Source organism: Papilio polytes, unplaced genomic scaffold (genome assembly GCF_000836215.1).
Source record: "Papilio polytes unplaced genomic scaffold, Ppol_1.0 DF821067.1, whole genome shotgun sequence".
NCBI lineage: Eukaryota > Metazoa > Arthropoda > Insecta > Lepidoptera > Papilionidae > Papilio > Papilio polytes.
Window position 1 is genome coordinate 2857851 of NW_013528137.1, and position 11001 is coordinate 2868851.

An 11001-nucleotide genomic window follows, 5' to 3' on the forward strand; every position below is an offset into this window, starting at 1 on the left:
ACTCTTCAATGCGACCAACCGCAACCATCAGCGCCAAAATGTCGAACATCAAATGGATATAAAATAAAATAGTTTACAGCCTGTCTATTTATAGAGGCCAGTTCTTCGAATCAATAATAGACATAGAATTAACTGTCGCGAATTACGAGCACAATTAAATTTGATTAAAATAAAAGCTTTCATTAACAAACAATAGCCTATCCATTTATACATATAGGTGAAAGAACTTCAGGTTACTTTTAAATAGTGTTGCAAGTTGAAAAATATTGTTTCCTAAACTAGAGTTGACATTTTAAACATTTGACATTTGTCAAACTCATTTGATTTGAAGATTTGAAAAAGTTCCAACGGATTTGTTTTGCAATTTTGTGTAAGTGATTGGTTCAGTATGGATGTAAGACCTTTATTTTTAATTGAAGAAAGGGAGAAAACTTTTAAGAATTGGCCGTTTTCCGATAAAAAGAAATGTAATGTTCGTAATATGGCTGAGGCTGGATTTTACTCAGTTGCAACTGGTACTGATGATGTAGATGCGGCTAAATGTTTCCTTTGTGGTAAGGAGCTTGACGGCTGGGAAGCTGACGATGATCCTTGGGCAGAGCATAAAAGTCATGCTGGCAAATGTGCCTTTGTACAACTTGGAAAAAATGAAAACGACCTACTGGTATGTTTAAATTTTTATATAAGTACTATTCAATTATGGTGGTGTAAACATTCAGCCCTAAAAATTAAAATGTTGAAATATTCTCTTTGCTTTTTGTTTAATCGTTTTTGTAATTTACCTTTGCTCATTTTTAACACCATCAAAACTAAATAGCAAGCAAATTCTACTAGTTTTCAATATTTATTAATGTTATAAATGTGAAAGTTGCAAAGAATCCATATTAGGATTTATCTCCAGAATGGCGGCCTAGATCCTGATTAAATTTGCTATTAATGTCACTGCCACTAAGTCATGAGCAGAAGTTAGTAGTTTGTGAAAACATAATTTGATATTTTCAGCTTTCAGAATTTTTATCAGTAGTTAAGCAATACATGATAAATGAAATCAAAAGGATGAGTGAAGTAGCCAAAGAAAAAGTTGATGAAAAGGCTAAAGCTGTACAGAAAAAGTGTTTTGGAAGAAAATGAAATTGTTACTCTATGTTCTAGATTAATTTAATTAAGATAATCTGTTTAATATTGTTTATTAATAAAATTTAATAAGACTGATTTTGCCTTTTATTTCCTGCGATAAAAAGATTTTAAAAGAACAGTACATACTAATGATCTAGTGTAAGTGTGTAGTAACGACTAACTCACCCCTGTTTACTGGTTAATTTTACTGAAAGCAAGATTAAATATTTATTAAAATGAGTTTTTACACAGAATTAGGCAAATTATTTAACCATACAGGCTAAATAACATATTCTTTTAGATATCAACACTGAAATAAACTGGTAAGACTGAATTACTGTTGCATAGCAACTGTAAATAATAACAGAAATTGACAACAAACAAAAACTTCCAATAATCAGGTTGTTTATAGTTTAAAAGCTTTTTTTACTGTAATATACAAATCATAAGACTGAATAAGTGATAATGGACGTAAAGACTTTAGAACCTTACGCTATTATAGGATTTGATGGTAAAACTCTAAATATAAATTAACATTTAAAAGTTTCGTCTACCCCGTTTCCGTGGTGAGAGCAGTTTCACCATTCAAATAACCGTTATTGACTGCATATTCGCTAAGTGTTTTCTTTTCATATGCAAGTTTTTAAAAATCAGAACACAAAAACGGGAAGTTAAGGAGAATATACTAAACTATCAACTAGTTAACAATGTAGTTAATAACTTCCAGGATCTGCAATTAAGGGACTTAAAGTTCACCCTGATGGCGACCACATCGTATACCCAATGGGCAACAAAGTGTGCATCCAGGAGTGGAAGAACAAGAAGATGCAATTCCTTAGTGGACACACCAATAGCGTGTCGACTGTCGCTGTCTCCCCTAAGGGAACTTACGTCGGCTCAGGACAAATCAACCACATCGGTTTCAAAGCTTCTGCCAAGATATGGGATTTCAAAAAGAGGGTTATGATCGGCAGCCATGAATTGCATAAGGTTAAATATGACATTTTTATATCACATTTAACTAATAAGATTTTGACTAAACTAGTAAAATGTTAAAGAGAGCTTACAATGTAAATGTTTAAAAAAACAACTTTTTACATAGAAAATGTATATGCACTGCCTCTATCGTAAGTAATTCGACCAGGTACGTGTGGAGGCGCTGACGTTTTCGTCCGACGAGCGCTACATGATCTCTCTAGGAGGCCGCGACGACGGCTGCGTGGTGCTGTGGGACTGTGCGGGGGGCTCCGCCACCGCCACCACGGCCGCCGCCAAGCTCACCACAGGGGACGCCGTCACCCTCGCGCCACTCAACCTGAGACACAGCGCCTTTGTCACAGGCGGCGATTGTAACATACTTTACATTTTCATTCATTCACAAAACAAAAACACATATTTTATTTAATATGATTGTGCTAGCTAACCTGCGAGTATGGAACGTGCGAGCGGAGAGCAAGACGCTGGAAGTGTTAGACGTATCGTTGGGCAAGCTTAGACGCAGCGTGCGGTGCATTGCTGTCAGCAAAGATGACGCCTATGGTTACGCTGGTACTACGTGAGTATAGTACACGACGATCCCTGTACAGGCAAGACAAACTGCTTCAATATTTAAGATACCAACCATCATCATTTATTTGCCCTTGTCCTAAGGGTCGGCATAGAATGTGTTCTTCCATATATTTCTATTAGTCATATCTGAATCCACTCTCTTAAGCATATCTTTAACACTAAGATACCAACCAAATTACATATTTTATCTATTAGGACGGGTGACATGATAAAATTTTCCATCAACTTCCCCGCGGACCCAAACGTTTCGGTAGCAAACTGCAAGCCCAGTCTGATCGGCTGCCTCGCTAAGTGCGGGGTCTTGAGGAAGAACAAGGCTCCTGAAACTGTTTGCTATAGCCAAGGTAAGATATGCTTCTGAGACGAAGATATCTTATATTTACTAACGTTATATAGAGAAAAGATTTGTTTTTGGATTTCTATATGTATTGAAATTATTCAAAAATGAATGGACTGAGTTAAATAACTCCTGCACCATTAAAAAGCTACGTTATTGCTGAGTAGCATAGGCATTTTTTTTTACTTTTACTTGTAGATATTTTTTTTAGTAGCTAGTTTTATTAGTAAATTAATGTGAATAATACACCTAGGCCTTTTTTCTTTTCATTATGAACATGCTTTCGGCCGCGACCCCGCGTGAAATTAAAAAAAACAAAAGCGAGTAGCCTATGTGTTCTTCCAGACTATCCTCTAAATCTATACCAAATTTCATTGAAATCCGTTCTGCCGTTTAAGCTACAAACTCTAACAAATATCCATCCATCCAAAATTTCGCATTTGTGGTATTAGTATGAATGTATAGTGTGAAATTGAAGGCAGTGTAAATAATAGTTTTTCCTACTAGGTATAGAAGCGCTACTAATACTGGAGGACGGCTGCCTGCTGGTGGGCGCGGGCGACGGCAGCGTGGACCTGCTGGACGAGATCAATTGGAAGGGAGACTTCCCCAAGGCCAAGATCGCCTCACCCAACAAGCCGCATTTCAAAGCTGTACGTATTTATATCTATACTATAAAGAGGAATGATTTGATGGATTTTTGTTAGAACTTGTAGCAAAAACGACTGAACGGATTTCGATGAAATTTGGCATAGACGTAGGATATAGTCTGGAAGAACACATAGGCTACAACACTTTTGTTTTTTTTTAATTAACGCGTACGGAGTTACGAGCAAAAGCTAGTATGTGCTATTCCTATAGTCATCTTTTTAATAAGAAAAGCGGGCAAACGAGCAGCGGATCGCTTGATGTTAATTGATCCGACGCTCGTAAACATCCGCAACGCCAAGGGAACTGCAGATGCGCTGAGGCCTTTAAATGAGGAGTACACTCTTTACTTAAAGGCCCTTAAGATGTAACTGTGTACAAGAGAACCAGTGAATATGTGAAGTAGATTGTTAAACTATTCAGCTGAGAAGCGTGAAGGTGCCGGGCTGCATCACGTCCATGGAGCTGCTGGAGTCCCCGCAGCGGCGCGGCGGCCGGCGCCTGCTGCTGCTGGGCACGCGCACCAGCGAGATCTTCTCCGTCGACATGGCCACCTTCACCCTCACGCTGGTCGTCACCTGCCACCGCTGCGCCATCAACGATATCGCCTTCCCCAGGTTTACCTCATCGATTCCTATTTGTATATTGAATTTCAATTCAAATTCAGTTGCATTGTGACCATAGACATTTTTAGTTGAAATTTCAAAAGATTTGAAGGCGGCTTTTCTCTAATCTTACTTGTATTATAATGCCAAAGTTTAGATGGATCGTTAAAGTTTGTAGTTTGGCACATATGTAGAATATAGTTTAGAAGAACACATACACCACTCAAGTTTTTTTACGCGGACGGAAACACGAACGAAAGCTAGTGTTAAAATATTACCACCATTTTAACGATAACATTCTGTCATATTGATGCAGCATACTGCGCTCGAGTGTCTCCACCGTGTTGCGTAGTGCTTATGTCGGTGTAAGTGCCTCTATTTGTCGGCTAGATCCGATCATGTCGTCATAGTATAATGCTCTCGGTGAGTGTCTCCCGCGTGGTGTGTAGTGCCTGTGTCATATTTAGTGTCTATCGTGTCTGTAGGGGCATGTCAGGCGTGTTCGCGACGGCAGGCGCGGGCAGCGTGCGCGTGTGGTGCCTGCAGACGGCGCGCGAGCTGCTGCGCATCGCGCTGCCCAACTTCTCCTGCTCTGCTGTTCTCTTCTCCGGTGACGGCAAGTCTATCGTTTCTGGTGAGTCACATCAGGGGTGGCGAACATTTATGGATCAAAGTGCGATTTTTTAAAGAAAGGTTCAATTAAAAATGTTCAAAATTCAAAAGTACAAATGACAACGAAGGTCATTGTCATTTGATAACAATTCCGGTTACCATGGCGACCTTACTTCCTTGATATCAGCCTTTAGTTTTTGGCCCTTTCCTTTTTGACGATTTTTTCAAATTATTTATTATATGTATAGATTGTAAGTTACCGGTCGTGTGAGAGTGTACCTTGTGCAGCGTGGAATGATGGCAACATCCGCGCGTTCACGCCGCTGACGGGGCGGCTGATGTACTGCATCCTCAACACGCACAACAAGGGCACCTCCGCCATCGACATGACCTCCGACGGACGCACCCTCATCTCCGGGGGCTGCGAGGGACAGGTGACCTCTTACTAATATAAATGCGAAAGTTTATGAATAGACTTGCTTTCGCCCGCGACTCCTTTCGCGTGGAATTAAAAAACAAAAGTGCCTATGTGATCTTCCAGGCTATACATTTGTACCAAATTTCATCGAAATCTGTTAAGCTATTTACGCTACAAACTCTCAAGCATCCATTTGTGTAATAGAGTTTGTAGCCTAAACTATACCAAAATGGTTTCCTCATTTTTCACTGATAACTTCTTGGAAACGTACTATGTTAGTTGTCCACTTTAGTGTCAACTATGCCTTATCTATATATTTTTTTAATATCTTTGAGTGAAACTGAAGACGTACGTAGGTGCGGGTGTGGGACATCCGGCCGGAGAGCCAGTCGCTCAAGAAGGTGCTGAAGGAGCACAAGAGCCCCGTGTCCGCGATACAGGTGTCCCCCAACGACACGGAGGCTGTCAGCGCGGGGACCGACGGCTCCGCCATCATATGGGATCTCATGTAATCTATGGGATTCATTTTTTTTACCAAATATAAGAGGTGGCTCAAGTGTTAGAGTACTCGGCTTGTAATCCACAGGTCCTAGGTACAACTTTCGTCGTAATAATGTTATTTTCGAATTTCATATGTACAGTCGGGTAAACTGGCGGTGTTCTACCTTTAAAAGCTACATTTTAATGTTTTGAAACGAAACGTGGAACAAAAGCAATTTAACGCAGCTTATAAATGTCTTAAAAACAGTTTGTGACTACAACGCTAAGTTTTTATTATCCGGTCGTTTGCACTCGACGGAGGAGGAGACGCATATAAATAGAATATTTCACTTTACTATGCGTCTTTCTACCGTAATCCATTTTTCATCCAAGAGGGTGGGAAAGAAAATGGATTACAAATTGGGCCTCCGACACCACACTCATCACAGTGTACGTGGATTTGCTCCCACTGGTGGTCTGTCTGTGGTATTTAACCGGGCGAGCCAGACCATTGTAGTCACCGCCAGTGTAGGAGATGAGAGCAGATAGGGCTAAGCGCGAGGTGCGGCAGGTCGCTGTCGCGGCGGCAGGTGATGTACGCCAACACGCTGTTCATGTGCGTGTGCTACGAGCCGCGCGGCTGCCAGCTGCTGACGGGCGGCACCGACCGCCGCGTGGCCTACTGGGAGACGGCCAGCGGCAACCTCGCCAGGGAGGTAACCTCCTACACCACATCAATCTACGACTTTAACACGCCTCTTGATGTTAAAGCCGGTTAATTCTATATCTTTTATTAGTTCCAATTCTCATCACCGCCCCCTCCCGACCGTCAACGCCAAGATGGCAAAATCAAATAGGCATAAACCACATATATCATATAGCCATAGTATATGTTAACTGTCCAACAGCTAGAAGCCAGTAAAGTGGGAGCTATCAACGGCCTCCACATCACACAGGACGGGGAGCTCTTTGTGACTGGCGGCAACGACCAAATGGTCAAAGTACGTGCGTTTCTCTTGTCATTACAGCGAGACAAATACATTTAAATGAGATTGCATGTCGCGTTGTACTCTTAGAGTGGGCGCAAACGTTTGACTAAATTATAGCACAATTGTATTGTTTCGCAACCAATTCAACTGTTTAGCTGTACAACTAAAAATCAAGTAGCGTATAGTGAGTAAACAGTTGTGCGATAGTTTAGTCAAAGGTTGCTTAATGTTGTATTTGAGTAGTAATGAGTCGGTTGTGCAGCTGTGGAAGTACCAGGAGGGCATATACTCGCACATGGGCGTGGGGCACGCGGCCGCCGTCACCTGCTGCCGCTTCAGCCCCGACGCGCGCCACGTCGTCAGCGCCTGCGCCGCCGGCGGCCTCGTCATCTGGCACGTGCCGCAAGTACGCACTGGCTCACTGGCTCACTGGGTCACTGGCTCTATATCGCCTTGTACATCACCAGCTCACTACATTCCCACTGAGCTTGGAACGTACCCTAACGGACACTAGTATCACCGATATCACGATGTTTTTCTTCAACGTAAGAATGTCGGCTAAATTATGTACATCTAAAATTCTATAATCAAAAATCACATTGCTACAGCAGGATTCAAATTGTAGGTTACAAGTCAAGTACTTACCCCTGAGCCACCGTCGCTCTACTCGTTACTTGCTCTCTGCCTTGTTACTTGCGATGAAACAATCATCGCCTCGTCTTAAATAACGAATTCGATAGTAGTAAGTTAAGTGAAAAGCAATCGACCATATATCACTAAGAATTGTTTTTCGTTCAGACATTTCAAAACTGTTTTCTATTGGTCGCGTACAAACAATTGTAGCTTTTTCGGTAACACCGCCAGATTCCACGACTGTACTTTAATAGACCGTTTTTAATATCTTTAATAAAAATGTATGTGTTAACTTTTAAATATCACAATATTAATGTATACTAAATTGTATATTTTCAGCAATACCTACCAAAACAGAAACCACCATCAGCTACACAGAAAACAGTACAATCCCCAAAAACTCTCCAACAACAACTGCGTCTGCCGCTCGAAGACAAAACTACTAAGAAACCTTCGACAGAACGACAATTCAAGGTTCCTGCTGCACCTTCCAAGGTTAGAAACTTGTACGGTTTTTAATTGCTTTTTTACTGCGTTTGGTTAATGGTCCTTCAAGCCGGATATCGATACAATTTATGTTAAAGTATGTCCCATCTGTCCTCTTTTTCCGTGGCTAGCTGATGTTTGCGAATTCGTCAGCGTGGAAGTAAAAAAGTATAAAGTAGCCAATGTTACTTAGTTACCTATCTTTTTTATGGTGCAACATTTTTTTAAATACGTCCAGTAGTTTTGAATTATTTCAATGCAAATGAAATTACAAATGATTTCTCTTTATAATTTTAGTATAGATGATTTCGCCCGCGTGAAATTAATAAAAAAATAATAAAAAAGTAAAATATAATATAGACGATGTTACTCACACAATAACCTTTCTATTGGTGATTTTTAAACCGGCCTAGTTTTTGCGTGAATCAAATTCATACAGAAATCCAAAAATACAACTCTTTCTTCGTAATATTAGTATAGATATAAATGTCTTTATTTTCCTTTAAAAACAGCAAACTTTATAAGTATCGCAATAAAAAATCTTTAAGTATGGAATGTAATTATTTGTTTTATTAAGGATGAAAAAATAGAAGCGATGAATACATCCCGCAGTAGCGTGCACTCGTGCTGCCCCTGTGACGTCACGCAGCCGCAGGGCTCTAAAGTGACGTCACCAGTTAAGACTGAAACAAGGAAATGTTGCAGACCGCCAGGTAACCACGACTAGAATGCAAGTACTGAAATTATTTATTCTCTGTTTAATATTTGTAAAAAAATATCTAGTAAGGTCAAATATGAAATTAATGTTTATTTACCGGGGTTTAATATTCAGTACAATATGAATATTTGGTGTTTTTAGTAATACCTAGAGTTCGTAAATATACAAAGACATTGAATAAATATATAGACTGGACAGGGAGCAAATTTTTTTACCGGTAACTTCTTTCAAAGATATGTTAGTTGTCAACTTTAGTGCCATATTTTGTCCTTGTATATGTTGGAAATATTTTACAAAATTATTATAAACTTCATCTTTTGTTATAAAATAAACTAATAAGAGTTTACAAATTAAAACAAAAAATATGGTGATGATTATGTAAAAAATGTCTCAAGTGAAGTGTCAACTATGATTCCTCTATATATCTTTTTAATATCTTTGTAGATATAGACTTAATTTAAATAAACTTAAAAGTTGTTATCTTCTTAAGTTGAACAATAATTTATTTACTGAAAATTACATTTATATGAGTTGTGAATTTTATTTTTTTCTAATTTCAGATCTCCCCACGCGGACCACTAGTAAGGACTACATCAGTGGCAGCGGAGACAGAAAGTGAATTTAAATCTAGTATTGTAACAAATACATTTATATTTTCGTAATAAATTTATTATATTTCATTTTAATATTTTATTTCGAATCACTTCATCTACAAACACAAACTAGAATAGATTAATTTTTTGTCTTACATTGCAACGGAAAAGTTTAACAATGTTTGGTGAAATTATAACCCTCTTATAAATTAAATATTTTATAAGAAAATGACTCCTGCAAAATGACTTCTTATCTGTCTGTTTCATTTGATAGTTTGACAGCCAGATCCAAACTACCGGCAGATAAAATGTCTAATCTGCGAGGCTCTAAGAGTTTTTAGAAATGTCAAATTAATCAAATTTTGAATAGAGCAAACTTTTATTTAAATGCAATAAATACATATATTAATTTTGAACTGTCCTCGTATTGATTATATTTGGAAAAAGATATATGCTAATTTATTTGATAAATGTACAGTACAAGCTAAGTTTAAAACCATTTCAATTAATGCTAAGACAGACTTTTAAAAATGATTGTCTAAGTACAAAAAATATAAATTTCTTTGGATTCACTCTCATATGTTTTTGGTTATTTTATGTTATAAAATACAAAATTACATGTTTCATAATGTTTCTTATAACTTAAGAACAGGCAACATTAAAACAGAACCAATGTGAAAATTTGTTAATGTCAACCCCAAGCTTGACTTTTGCAGTAATGGAGCACTAATTTACCATCTGTCCCAAAACATTCATAAAGATTCTTGATTATCTGGTCCGGTGACGGTGCAAATGTTTGATTCACATATAAAAACTGAAATACAAACAAGGAACAATTAACCAACTAAATATCATTGAGTTATAGCACAATATATATTATGGCCTAGTCACCCTTACTTAGGGTAGGCTCCGAGCCCCTCGGTGGGGACGTATAGTGAGCTGGTGATGATATATTAACCATGATGTTAAAAGCATCTTTTTGTATTAGAGATCTGTTAGGCCATTTTAGAGATATGCAGTAAGAAACTAACAAATATCCATCCAATCTTTCATGTTTATAATATAAATATATTATATGATTCTTTACCAGTTTCTCATCAGGCTCCAATTTAAGGTATTTCTTAACAAATTCTATAATCCATCCTATAGGCTTCTCAGCATCTACGGCCCATTTCTTTTTCTTCATAATTGGGGCATCTCCTGTTGCCTTCAATAAAATGTCAACTGGAATAAAAATTATTAATGATTTTACAATTTGCTATTGCCACAAGGCTTTGAGAATGACTCAGTAATTTTGCAAAACCAAATTGAGATGTTTTTATTTAGTTTTGTAATAGTAGTAGAAAACTGTTTACCTTTAACTTTATCTGTTTTAGTGTCACCATTTTCTTTTTGTCCATTTTCAATTTTAAGGTTTTCTACCCCGCTAGATAGTTCACTTTGGGGAACATCATCGCTTGGTTTTTCATCAGCCATTTATTTAAATTCACAATGACAATTTGAAAGAGTTTAAGAAAGGTCCTTACTTGCGTTTTTCTTAAATATATGATAAACAACTAGTAAAAAAATTAAAACCTACGCTATGAAACTCTTATATTTATTACAAAGAAGTACTTATTAATGAATTTAATATTTCGCCTGTTGTTCAACTTTTACAGCTTTAACAAAGTTATATTGAATATTGATACCTTGCATTGTTTTATTTCATTACATCTGTTTTCTGGTATGTCAATGTCAGTGTCACTTTTAATTAGACGTGAGCGTTATTTCACGTCACTAGTTACAATCACCTGTGAC

At 38.0% G+C, this 11001-nt stretch overlaps 3 protein-coding genes across 3 annotated transcripts; 2 read left to right on the top strand and 1 right to left on the bottom strand.

Moving 5' to 3' along the window:
• Positions 1-312: 312 nt before the first annotated feature.
• LOC106109732 (baculoviral IAP repeat-containing protein 5) lies at positions 313-1187 on the top strand. The gene is made up of 2 exons (XM_013291335.1): positions 313-664; positions 1003-1187. The coding sequence occupies exons 1-2, from the start codon at positions 389-391 to the stop codon at positions 1129-1131; spliced, it is 405 nt and encodes a 134-aa protein (XP_013146789.1). The 5' UTR covers positions 313-388; the 3' UTR covers positions 1132-1187.
• A 269-nt stretch (positions 1188-1456) lies between these two features.
• Positions 1457-9291, top strand: LOC106109856 (cilia- and flagella-associated protein 52). The gene is made up of 16 exons (XM_013291494.1): positions 1457-1627; positions 1844-2106; positions 2261-2465; positions 2536-2671; positions 2881-3029; positions 3530-3675; positions 4094-4287; positions 4761-4909; positions 5176-5321; positions 5662-5813; positions 6357-6501; positions 6694-6786; positions 7037-7180; positions 7747-7902; positions 8471-8606; positions 9172-9291. Exons 1-16 carry the CDS (start codon positions 1582-1584, stop codon positions 9228-9230), a joined length of 2319 nt encoding a protein of 772 aa, XP_013146948.1. The 5' UTR covers positions 1457-1581; the 3' UTR covers positions 9231-9291.
• Positions 9292-9373: 82 nt separating this feature from the next.
• Positions 9374-10932, bottom strand: LOC106109857 (ubiquitin-like protein ATG12). Its single transcript, XM_013291495.1, has 3 exons — positions 10560-10932; positions 10292-10428; positions 9374-10018 (listed from the first exon to the last, which is right to left on the bottom strand). The coding sequence occupies exons 1-3, from the start codon at positions 10678-10680 to the stop codon at positions 9896-9898; spliced, it is 381 nt and encodes a 126-aa protein (XP_013146949.1). The 5' UTR covers positions 10681-10932; the 3' UTR covers positions 9374-9895.
• Positions 10933-11001: the final 69 nt, after the last annotated feature.

Excerpts from the sequence above, each read along its gene's own strand:
- LOC106109856 (XM_013291494.1), top strand. The coding sequence starts at position 1,582 with ATGGACGTAAAGACTTTAGAACCTTACGCTATTATAGGATTTGATG. Across the intron at positions 2,107-2,260 it reads GCAGCCATGAATTGCATAAG|GTACGTGTGGAGGCGCTGAC; the intron begins GTTAAATATGAC and ends TAATTCGACCAG. Across the intron at positions 4,910-5,175 it reads CGGCAAGTCTATCGTTTCTG|CGTGGAATGATGGCAACATC; the intron begins GTGAGTCACATC and ends TACCTTGTGCAG.
- LOC106109732 (XM_013291335.1), top strand. The coding sequence starts at position 389 with ATGGATGTAAGACCTTTATTTTTAATTGAAGAAAGGGAGAAAACTTTT. Across the intron at positions 665-1,002 it reads AAAATGAAAACGACCTACTG|CTTTCAGAATTTTTATCAGT; the intron begins GTATGTTTAAAT and ends TGATATTTTCAG.
- LOC106109857 (XM_013291495.1), bottom strand. The coding sequence starts at position 10,680 with ATGGCTGATGAAAAACCAAGCGATGATGTTCCCCAAAGTGAACTATCT. Across the intron at positions 10,429-10,559 it reads TAAAACAGATAAAGTTAAAG|TTGACATTTTATTGAAGGCA; the intron begins GTAAACAGTTTT and ends TTTTTATTCCAG. Across the intron at positions 10,019-10,291 it reads TGGAGCCTGATGAGAAACTG|TTTTTATATGTGAATCAAAC; the intron begins GTAAAGAATCAT and ends TTTGTATTTCAG.